The sequence below is a fragment of the Chenopodium album genome, chromosome 6 (genome assembly GCF_948465745.1).
Source record: "Chenopodium album chromosome 6, dcCheAlbu1.1, whole genome shotgun sequence".
NCBI lineage: Eukaryota > Viridiplantae > Streptophyta > Magnoliopsida > Caryophyllales > Amaranthaceae > Chenopodium > Chenopodium album.
Window position 1 is genome coordinate 4,328,125 of NC_137839.1, and position 13,026 is coordinate 4,341,150.

The 13,026-nt window shown below is 29.6% G+C and overlaps 2 protein-coding genes across 2 annotated transcripts; both read left to right on the forward strand.

Moving 5' to 3' along the window:
• The first annotated feature begins 4,016 nt into the window (after positions 1 to 4,016).
• Positions 4,017 to 4,986, forward strand: LOC145636538 (F-box/kelch-repeat protein At3g06240-like). The gene is made up of 2 exons (XM_081688119.1): positions 4,017 to 4,200; positions 4,379 to 4,986. The coding sequence occupies exons 1-2, from the start codon at positions 4,017 to 4,019 to the stop codon at positions 4,984 to 4,986; spliced, it is 792 nt and encodes a 263-aa protein (XP_081544245.1).
• A 2,167-nt stretch (positions 4,987 to 7,153) lies between these two features.
• On the forward strand, positions 7,154 to 8,242 carry LOC145636539 (F-box protein CPR1-like). The gene has a single exon (XM_081688120.1). It carries the CDS (start codon positions 7,154 to 7,156, stop codon positions 8,240 to 8,242), a length of 1,089 nt encoding a protein of 362 aa, XP_081544246.1.
• Positions 8,243 to 13,026: the final 4,784 nt, after the last annotated feature.

A 13,026-nucleotide genomic window follows, 5' to 3' on the forward strand; every position in this document is an offset into this window, starting at 1 on the left:
TTTACCATGAAATGTACATCCTTCTTTCTCAAATAAGAAATGAAAAAAAAAAAAAAAAAAAAAAAAAAAAAAAAGACAACAATCATAACAACAAAAACAAATACTCTATAATAGTGCATTGTATATGTAATTATGTATCTATAAAATGAGAATAAAAGTATATATTTTGATTTATCAACTCAAATAAAAGAAAGTATATTAGTAGAATAGTTAGTATAAGTTCCTCCTGAAAATTTTGGTGTAATTCTTTATCTTTGTCTTTTTCCGAAGGACTCGAGAAAGGCTCACTTATTATTTAAAAATTTACATTCATTATAAAAAATCTAGATCTAAAATCATGTTGAGCCTATGAGAAAACTCATATGTGAGTGTGAGTGTTGTCCCACATTTATCGAGTGTATAAGTGAGAGTTTGTATTGGGATGTGTACGTATCCTAAGCTACATTGAAAAAAAGTAGAAAAATGTTTCCACTTAAGGGACTATTCTCTCATTGTCATAGAGTTTTGAGGTGGAACCTTTTTGATCTTATAAATTGGACAATTGTGGCCCAAGCCCTTTAATTATCATATCATCTCTTCAAACCAATATATTTGAAATTTCGTATTATTTCATATAAGCATATATATTATTATTTTTTATTACAAATTAGATCATTGATCATTAAATTGACACAACTATTCTAATTATTGATATAGTGCCAAACTAAGTCTCATTTTTAATTTCCCGTTTGAGGTTTTTTTAACTTAAATATTTTTTATGCAAATAAATATTCCCATTATTTGCAATTGTTAATGACGTGTGACTTTTGTATCTTGCAATCAAAGAAAGCGGATTAGTATGCTGAAGCAAGCAATTAACATTAAAAATTTGGGATTAGTTATTAAAATGAATAATGAAGTACTGTATTACGCTAAAGATGGGCAATGTTTTCAGTTGATGAGCACCCAAAGTGATAATATATGATTTTTTTTTTTTTTGTGTGTGTTTATTTTTCCAAGTAATTAATATACGTACGTTATTTAATTTATAATTACAAAGTATATGATTTATATAGATCTTATTGTCATTGATATAGGGTGTATAAACTAATCATGGGCTTCAACCATCAGATCAAAGTCAACGTGACACAAAGGTCACGTCAGGTTCAAATCTTATCCACCCCACTTTCAAGTGGAATATATATTATGTAGATCGAAGAGCCCATGTTGTATCAATCCTGGGCTTCAATTATCAGCTTAGCCTTATTTTGCTCACCAAAAATATAAAGCTCACATAATATAAATTATGAAAAAAAATAAAGCCACAATTTAGTTCTAATGATTTCTTATTAGGGTTAATATAAGGGTTTGTAACCTTACAACTAAAGTATTGAACCAATTTAAAAGAAAATTTACAGATAAAGTAAGCTTGATAGAATATACTAAAAATTTTAATTAAGTCTAATAACTCCATATTATTATAGAGTTGAGCATATATAAATTACCAATACTATTCCTTCAAGGCCATGAGATAATCAACGAGTAAAAATTTAAGAATAAATATTAACAACTCATTTGAGTCATTTCCATTTAATTGATCTGATGTGTAGTCCAATATATATTGTCCTAGAATACCTACCACCAATTGTACTTGTTCCTCATAATAATAATAATAATAATAATAATAATAATAATAATAATAATAATAATAATAATAATAATAATAATAATAATAATAATAATAATAATAATAATAATAATAATAATAATAATAATAATAATAATAATAATAATAATAATAATAATAATAATAGTAGTAGTAGTAATAATAGTAGTAGTAATAATAGTAGTAATAATAATAGTAGTACTAATAGTAATAGTGTAATAGTAATAGTAATAGTAATAGTAATAGTAATAGTAATAGTAATAGTAATAATAATAATAATAATAATAATAATAATAATAATAATAATAATAATAATAATAATAATAATAATAATAATAATAATAATAATAAAAATAAATAAATAAATAAAACCAATACCAATTGTAAACTAATAAAACTTTTCAAAAAAAAATTATAAACTAATAAAAAAAAAGTTTAATTTCCATTTTATAGTATCATTAGATTCGAAAGGAACGGTGATGAAATAGTATAAATTAGAGGATGTAGTATGACAATGTCGCGTCTAAGCTCAAAATGAAAGTGATAGCAAGAGTTGTATTGTTGTGGTTTCCTGTTTTTATATTTGACATTTTACAATTCGTATGTAGATAGAGCTGCATTATATAAGCATGCGGTGGCTTTTGAGATGATGGATGAGTAATTAGGAGGAAGAGACATAGAAACTAGCATGATAAACTATGAAATATAATTTTCAATTTGTACTATAATTAGCAATTTAAATGCATGATGATTTGAGCTATATGTTTAGCAATTAATATAATCCATGTTTCACTATAGTTGTCTGCTCATTTCAAAGTCAAACATGACGACTGTTAAATATGGATTTGGACTGCACCCATCAACAATTGGTGAAAAAATTCTCTTAAAAAAAGTTGTTAGTGAAAGACTTAGCATTTAGGGCCTTGTCAAAATATCACTAGGCCTTTTTAAGAAAAAAAATAAAAAAATATTTCTGTTCTAATCATCATAAAAACAGTCCATTATTATGGTATGAAAGTAAATCTTTTTCAGATTGAAATTATTGCACCAGGTATTTGTCACGTTTTAATAACGTTTTAATAAAAATAATTTGCATATAATGAACTAATAATAATGATCCCATCATCTGATCTAACAAGCACAATTTATTGACAGTACATTAGATTGGTCAAAATTAGAGTATAGAAACCAATGATAAAAAACTAATTACATCTAGATTTTCCCATCCAATATAGTCTCTCCAAACATGTTCCCCTCGTTAATTGCGCCAGTTAGTATGCTTACAATAATTAAGTACATTAACTAATGATGATTAAGGAATCCGCCAAAAGGCGACAAGTATGAGGAGAATGATATGATGAATGTAATTTTTTTTTTTTTTTTTTTTTTAGAGAGCCACAAGAGCGGGGGTGAGAATCGATCCCAAGATCTCCTGAAACCGGGAGGGAAGCTTTAACCACTTGAGATATCCCTTACTCTCTATGATGAATGTAATTGAATGATAGAAATATAAAAGAAGGAAAAATGAATCAAACTGTTATTAATATCTCAATCACAGACTAATTTCAAGTACATATGGTTGAATATATAGCTAGAAAAGATAACAATAATAACTTAAAAATAGGATCCATTAAACCCATGATCGATCTATCATGATTAGACCAATGTCAGGGTCAGTGCGGGTCAATTGCGGATCAGGTCAAAGAGGGTCACATTTTATAGGGTCAATATTAGGTCGGACCAATGCGGGTCGCGGGTCAATAGCACATCGATAATGAGCGGCCTACAAAATATCAATTAAAAAAAATATTGGACAAAGCCATTATTTTTTTTTGGTGTTTAGAGAGCCACAAGGGCGGGGGTGAGAATCGATCCCAGGATCTCCTGAAATCGGGAGGGAATCGGGACAAAGCCATTATTAAGTATATATGAATATAAATTTATCTATATAATTATTTTTACATTATCTATTTTCTTTATCAATTAAACTGAAAAAACATTTTGGCCCTATATTGACCTTGTTCAATAAGGGTCATGTCCATTAAAAGCCCTTTAAGCTTGACCCTGTCCTTATTATCATTGCGCTACCCTACCCAATAACCCTCTCTAATCATGATCAATAAATCAATAAGGGCCACTAACAAACTCTACTAATTGAAAACACGTACTTTGACTCAATTCTAATAAAAAGATAGATATTAAAACAACTAATCCTAAATTCCTAATACTTAGCCACTATGTGTTAATGAAAAACTACTCCGTATTTCAAAACCCTAATCTAAGATATACTTCACAATAGAGGAAGTATATACACGGATATATCCACAGACAAAGAAAAGAAGAAAATAAACTCCCATAACAATTAACAATAATGCTTCCGTTTGATATAATTCTCTCTGAAATACTCCCAAAATTACCCGCAAAATCTCTTCTTCGCTTCAAATGCGTATGCAAATCTTTCAACACACTAATTTCAAGTCAAAAATTCATTGATCTACACCTTGGCAATTCTGCCTTGAACGACACGAATCGCCTTCTAATCCTCAACACCGAAGGTGAAGGGATTCAATGCATGGATCTAGATTCGTTTCGCTCACCTATGCTTTGTTGTCCATATTTTAAAGCTACTTATCTCACGGTCGGGTCGTGTAACGGACTAATTCTCATTAAGGCTTGTACACTTCCATCCTACCATTTAATTGAATTGATGTTAGTTGTTCAACCCTTGTACAGGAGAATTACTTTATATCCCCGATTTTTATCTTAAAGAACTCGAGTCTTTTAATTTTGAGTTTGGGTATGGGTTTGGGTATGATTCCTCGACGCAAGATTATAAAATTGTTAGACTTTTGATAATACGTAATGAATTGACCGTCTTTGTTTTTAGTTTAAAGGCTGATTCTTGGAAAATAATAGTTGATGATAAAGCATCTATTTTACCATATTTATTGTTGAAACACTGTCGCGAATTTGGTGTGCTTATACACAACCATTTACTTCATTGGAAATTCTACTCTCGTGAGATGAAACGCTTTAGAATTGGTTGTTTCGATTTGAAGACCGAAAAGTGGATTAAAGATGTGCCATTACCGGACTATCGAGTAGATTATGTCAAGGAGTTAGGCATCCTTGACGGATGTTTGTGTGTATTGACCGGCGAGAATCCGAAAGTATATGGAGCAGATGTTTGGGTGATGAAGGAGTACGGAATCAAAGAGTCTTTGAAGCATTGTCCTCTAGCTTACCGTGGGATCGAAAAGAATGAAATTTTAGTAGTCATTGAAGAAGATGATAAAAGAAGCAAATCAAGCATTAATGCCGAGTTTTTATGGTATAACTAGCCTTTTGGCCCGTTCGATGCACGGGTTCTTATCTAGGTTAATTCATATGTAGGTATATTTTTCAATAGTTGAAACTTTTGATATGAAATACGAAGTAATTGTTTCATTGCTAAAACCTAAAAGGAAAAAAAGAATGAGGGTGGAACTGTAGAAAAAGATAAAGGAATTTAGATACGTATATATATACATGAAGATTGTAGGATATGAAATGACATATTGGTTTAAGTTATATTTTAAGTTTATTAGTTGAAAAGACAATTTTTAAATAATTAAATTCATATGTTTTTTTTATGTATATTAATTGGTTCAACTTTATTTTATTACGATGGAAATGAAACACTTCATTTTCTTAATTGAATTTGCAAGTTATAGAATGTATAAAGACTTAAACAAAAAGATCAAAAGGGGTGACATGTGTCATATGTGGTTGTGAGTGACTTGTGATGACATGTGTCATATGAAAAATTATGGTTTGTGTTTTTAAATACTAAGTATAGATATAGATATTCGAGATAAAACATTCGCAAAAGGTCATCAAATCCACAATAATCCTAAATATGATGATAGTAATGCTTGTATGTGTCACGGTAGCTTAGTCGTTCTCCCTCATGGACAACGGATTGTGAAAGTAGAAACAAATCAAGCATTAATGCCGAGTTTTAATGGTACAATATTCGAGATAAAACATACGCAAAAGCTCATCAAATCTACAAAATTTTTGAAGTTGATGATTGTATTTATGCTTGTATATGTCACGGTAGTTTGTGTGACATTGTAACAAAGTTATCCTCCCTCATGGACAACGGATTGATTGTGAAAGAGGAACAACGATGATCAAAGTTAGTGTGACATTGTAGCTAGTTCCTAAAAAATAATTTTGGCTTATTTTGTGGTTTTCGATTAGTAATTAGATTTGTTGCCATCGAAATTTTCATTATGGCAAGTTAATAATATAGTATGAGACTAAACTTTTTATTGTGATTAGATGATCTTTTTCATTCATTATTATTGACTAGTTTTGTGCCCCGTGCGATGCCCGGGTTGTTTATAGACTTTTAAGATAAAACTATTTTATAATTCAATTTGATTGAAAATAGAATTCTAAATTAACTTTTTTTTTTGCTATAAAATCTATCTATATTTATCGAACGTGACGAAAAGTTAAAACGCTAAATGATGATGTTGTCTTGTGGCCTAATTATAAGTTTATTATTTGGTATTTTATCGAAAATAAAACTCTAAACAACAAACTTATTCTAAAATTCTATCCTAATTTGATTGAAAATGGAATTTTTAACTAACGTTTTTATCTTATAAAGTCTACCTAAATCTATCCAATGTGACGCGACACTGATTTTTATCTTATGAAGTCTATTTAAATCTACCCAACGTGGCGCGACAATGATTTTTTTGCTATAAACTGATATGATTGCAACTTGCAAACTATGCCACTTTATTAACTTTGTTTCAGAATAACCTTGACCATGGCCTGCCTAGCCCGCGTGACCCGTTTAATTGAGGCTACTCATCAGCTCAATCTATGCACACAAGATTAACGACAGAATCTTGTTTCATAACCTTCTATAATTTAAGTCTTTTTAGGATTTGCATATGTAAAGACAATACTAAAATTCAAGGGGTCGAACTCTCGATCAACAAAATCAAGCATATCTTCTAAAGTAATCAAGTAACCCTATAAAACTAACGATTAACCCTTGTAATACACAAATTATTCTAAGAACTTGTGTTTGTGTAAACTTAGGCCCCGTTCACTTCACCTTGTTTTTGCTGAACTGAAATTATTTACACTGAACTGCAATTATTATTGCTGAACTTAAATTATTTTTATTGAAATCCATATTTGCCGATTATCAAAAGAAGTCAAAAATAAAAAATAAAAAAAATTGCTCCCTTCCATAAACTAAAACTTTGATAAAATCCCAGCAAACAATAATATTCATACATAGTGTTCCGTACTTTTATATACGTACTGTAGATATTATCTCTCTCTCACACACACAAACACACACACACACACACAAAAAAAACAATAATAATAAAAAAAAAAAATCAAACCGTAACCCTAACCCTAATCAAAGAAATATATATACTAGGGTGATGGTTGGCCGTATCCTGCAGACAAAGAAGAAAATAATTTCCAATAACAATGCTTCCATTTGATATAATTCTCTCCGAAATACTCCTAAAATTACCCGCAAGATCACTTGTTCGCTTCAAATGCGTATGCAAGTCTTTCAAAACACTAATTTTAAGTCCAAAATTCATTGATCGTCACCTTCGCAATTCTGCCTCAAACGACACGAATCGCCTTCTAATCTTCAACACAGTTGGTGAAAGGATTCGATGCATGGATTTAGATACGTTTTGGTCTCCTAATCTTTCTATTCCGTCAACTAAATCATATTATCGCACGGTCGGGTCGTGTAATGGACTAGTTCTCATTAAGGTTTGTACGTTTTATAACAACAATTTTTTAATTAAATTGATGTTGTTCAACCCTTGTACGGATGAATTACTTTATATCCCGGATTTTATACCCGAATATATGGAGTGTTATGATTTTGGGTTTGGGTTTGGGTTTGGGTTTGATTCTTCGACACAAGACTATAAAATTGTTGGACTTGTTGTTATAGGTTATGATATTAACGTCTTAGTATTTAGTTTAAAGGCTAATTCTTGGAAAACAATTGACAATGCACATATTCCACCTTTATTAATGTTTATAGAAGACGGCCAAAATGGTGTTCTTATAAACAACCATTTACTTCATTGGAAATTATACTCTCGTGAGATGAAGCGACATAAAATTGGTTGTTTCGATTTGAAGACCGAGAATTGGATTAAAAATGTACCATTACCGGACTGTCTAGATGATAAAGATGTAAAATTATCATCACCTATGTACCAAGGAAATCGGTATCTCTATGAATTGTTTGATGTGAAGGAGTTAGGTGTCCTCGACGGATGTTTGTGTGTATTGACCAAAGAATATTTTGTAGATGTTTGGGTGAAGAAGGAGTACGGAATCAAAGAGTCTTGGGTGAAAATCTTGGGGGTTTCGGATTCGATTATTACCAAGTCTTTGAAGCATTGTCCTCTAGCTTACCGTGGGATTGAAAAGAATGAAATTTTAATTGTCACCGAAGAATATGATGAAAGAACCGTAAATTATATGCTAAGATTGAATTATATACAAAATTATCTTAGTCAGCGACAAATATTATCTAACATATAATATCTATCACACCCCCGCAGTCGTAGCGGGAGGAGGTTGTATGCTAAGATTGAACTTGAATTCCAGAAACAATTCTCGTGATAGGCCTTTCATGAAAATGTCTGCAAAATGAATATCTATCATTAGGGATTACCGTAGTACTCATTTTTTTGGAAGCTATTTACCATATACATATACATCTAGGTATAATAAGGTGCGTGTTAGACTAGTTGGTCAAGATGTGTGGCAATTAAGTAATTACAATTAAAAAAGGGATTTAATGGACAGGACGAACCTTGCAAGTAGGATTTGTTACATGTTCTAGCAGAACTTTTCTTTTTAAGGTTTGATTAAGTAGTACCGAGACTACAGACTAATGATGACCAATGAAAACTCCATTTTATGAGGGATCACTTACCAGTAGAGTTTGACTTAAAAACTCAAGATGGATCAGATCGATGGGTTTAAATAACTCGGATTCCATATCTATAGCTACTTACCAAAACATAATTTCAATTTGTAAAAATAAGTTTAGTTCAGCAAAAATAATTCCAATTCACTTAAACTAGTTTCAGTTCATCAAAAATAAGGTGAAGTAAACGGGGCTTAATTTGTCGCATAAAATCATAAACCATGTCAAACTAACTGGCGTACAATGAATTAACTATTCCTAAAATCTCATTGCATTAATGGTCACCATATGGGCTAAGTTTGATTCCAACAAGTAATTAAAATTCCAGCCCGAAAATTGTACAATAATAACATGAATGCAATAATGAAGATGACTACAATTGTAGCAAAAAGGTAATCAATTGTGCCTTTACATTCTATTCTGCACTCTTACATATTCATATGTTCTTGCCTAATTTAGTACGGAATAGTAGACAATTATTTAGTACGTACTTAAGTATCACATGCTCTAGCTTAATTAACCCACTAATTAGTTTTTTTCCTTTTACATTAATATATATGGTAGTCCATATCATTATGTGACATGTGTAATTTCTAACAAAGAAAAAAAAATAATGGAAGAAAAATTAAGCCAAGTATGACTGGCAAGATCACTAATAACCTAGGCTGTAAGGCGCCAAGTGGCAGTTTTACATTTGCACTTCTCACAAAAGGTCTAATTAAAAACATATAAATGGAGTTTTAAACAGTTGTAATTGATTGATTATTACAAATACAACCTACACTAATTTAACACCATTAGTTCAATCATGTTAGCCAATAAATCAGTATTAAGTATTAAATTTAGCACCCTTATGGCATAAGAAGTACTAGGGATAAAACTTAACATCGGTTACACCTTATAGATTGGTATAATCAGTGGCGGATATAGGATTTCCACGTAGGGGTAGCGAGCGCATAGTTGTTTAAGAAAATTTAAAACTAAAATTAAAACCGAACTTTATTTTAACTATTTTATATTGAAAAATTCCCACAAAAATGATTAGCAAAATAACAAACTGAGTGGTTTTATTGATGCAATGCAATGTGTTAGTACATTGTTGTGCTACTTATTAATTGACAATGTGATTTTGGACATGCATACATATATATGACCGAGAACTTAAAACAATTACTAAGATATATTATACTTATTAAAAATAATTACGATAAAAAAAAAATTACATAATGGTATGAGGTATCATATTAATTATTTTTAGAAATTGATACTAGTGTTTTTACTTGTACTTTTATTTTAACAAACAATTCGTATCTAATTATCATTATAGTTCATAAAATACTCCATAAATCATAGATAATTTGTGAAAATGAAATAAAATCTTTATTAATAAGAGTAATGGAGAATTTTAAATTACTATTAATCTTATTAATGTTTTACTTATACATGTACATTATTATGGTATAAGAAATAAAGTCTAGGGGGAATTGATTTGGAACAAATAGTAATAATAAGGGCTTGTTTGGCATCAGTTTTGGTTTTTAGTTTCCTTTTTTTTTAAAACCAAAAACACATAACAAGAAAAAAGTGTTTCCACTTTTATGTTGTCAGTTTTTAAATTTATCATAATTTTAATAAGTTTATATAATTTTTGATTCATTATGAGACACATATCATATACTTTTAGAAAACAAAAAACCAAAATACAAAAACCACAGCAATGCCAAACGAACCCTAAATTAATTGTTAAAGTGCTTAGAAAGGGAAAAATAAAATGAAAAAATAAGAGGAAGTGGGGCTCGAACCCTTGCCGCAAAACACCAAACTTGGGAAATTCTCTCTTACCACTGCAACATTGATAAGCATCTAGTATAAATTAAATGTTTAGTATTAAAAATTTAATACCAAAATTGTTACAACATGGATCCACCACTGAATATGAAAATGATAAGGAGATGCGCACATAGTGATAAGATCTACATAATATAATACATTTCCATACATAGATGAAATAATTATGATCATATATTACCGAGATAAGCTAAAATACGGTCCCTAAACTATGACATTAGTTACATATTTGGTCTCTCATCTTTCAAATGAGGCAAATTGGTCCCTCTACCACCCCTTGCCTCACCATTTCTGGTGGAGGAACTTATAAGTCAGCAAAGTTTGGGGATGTGTGCTGCCAACTAAGCAAAAGTTAAGGGACTTATCCTAGTTAGCATTTGTTCAGGGATTATAAATCATTATTTTTTTTTTATTTTTTTTCAGCTACTAATATTTTAAATTACTATGTACAAACTTTGATTAAAATGAAAGAAAACATACCCAATTTTTTTTCCTTTTTAAAAATATTAATGACTTTTTTTTAAAAAATAAATAAATATATGACTTAAGAATTAAAGAAGAAAATTAAATATGACTTAAAAAATTAAATACTCTGACTTTCTTTCAAAAAAAAATTAAATACTTCAAATTAAAAAAAAAAAGGAAAAGGAAAAATAAAGAAAGAATGGACTAGGAAAAGAAAAATAAAGAAAAATAATTTTTTTTTCAACCTTCTCATCTTCTCTTTCGGTTTGGCTATTCTAATGGGGGAAACAATTCCCTACTTTGCACCTCATTAACGATCATCAACAATCACCATCTTTTAATTCCAGCCTTTGATTTATTTGTGATTTAATCTTGGCCTCCTGATTTTATTAATTATATACAAGCTCATTTAATCTTGGCCTCCTGATTTTATTAATTATATACAAGCTCATGCGCAATATAGTTCGACCGAACCGGAGGTTTGGGTTGCGTGGTTGATTAATTACGGTGATGAGGCTGCAGACTGGTGGAGATGGAGTTGTGTGTTTATGGCAGGTTGTTGGTGATGTGGGGGTGAGAAAAGGTGGAAAATCTTATAGTTTTTTTTTTTTTTTTTTTCCGGAAAATTCTATAGTTTTATTAATGCAACTCATAACCAAAATATTACTGTTGATGAAAAAAAAAATTAATGTCATTTAAAAGATTCCTTTTTAAATAAAAATTGACAAAAAAATATAAAAAATAAAAAATAAATAATGGTCCCTAAACTTTTGCTAACTAGGATAGGTCCCTAAACTTTTTTTAAAATATTATTTTATTTTTTGCCACATGGACACTTTGGTCCTTAAACTTTGGTGACTCATCTTTTTTCCACCGGAAAAATAAGTTATGGGTGGTTGAGGGACCAATTTGCTTCGTTTGAAAGATGAGGGACCAAAATGGTACAAATACTAAAGTTGAGGGACCGTATTTTAGCTTAACTCATATATTACCTACCCTACGATCAAACATAATATCTCTTTTGAAAATAAAAAGGGAGTTTAATTTTAGCTAATAATCACTTAAATAGTTAAATGAAATTATCTTTGTTAAAATGGAATTAAATTTAAACCTTTAAATTATTTCTTTTCTAATTTAAAGTATTTCTAATGAGCTTAAATTATATTTAATGAAGTAATTGCACATTTCATATGGAGATGAACTATTGCAAATTCTTTTGAATAGATATGACAAAAGTTCAATTGTTCAAATACAATCATCAATTATACGAGTATACAGCCAAGGGGATAATATAATAAAGGAATCATTTCATCTTTTTTCTTTTCCTTTCATTCATTTTTAATTTTTTTTTCAATCAATAATTTAGAGTCCTACCTTTATAGTTCTCAAAAAGAGGATAATCAAATGATTAATACTATCTCAATAATCTAAAAATAAAAATTGTTTTTTTTCATATTTTATTGCAGTATGTTTTATCCAAATGAAAAAAAAAAAAAAAAAAAAAAGCAACATAAAGAATTTTGTAACGTCATAAAGAAAAGAATAAAGATAATTTCTTTCTAAGCTACCAATCGGATTTGCCTCTACTTCTTCTATAACAGTCAATTAAACAAATTGTTAAAATACTTAACATACAATTAATCAAATTCACGCAAACATTGTAGCATAGAGGATCTAATATTCTAATCCATAGTTAATTACTACACAAATTATTTCACATTTATGAGGTTGTAGCATCAAGCCTCGTTGTAGGGATTTTAGGGCGGGGATTTTCTTACCTGTCCCCTCCCTGTCCCTTCCAAAGGACTTAGCTCACTAACTCACACCATATTGACTTATAAAATAGTTCGGTTCTTTCTTCCTTTATCTAACAAAAAATTTAAAAAATATATTTTCTAATTCTTGTAAATTTAACGGTATAGGTTATAATTTTCTATAATTAAAAAGTATGATAGATTGTGATTTTATTGCACAAAATATAACATATTGTCCAATTATAATTCCATTTACATTAATTTGTTGATTGCAAAATCTTTACAACCCATACACGTACAAATAAAAGAGGTAATTTGTACAGCAG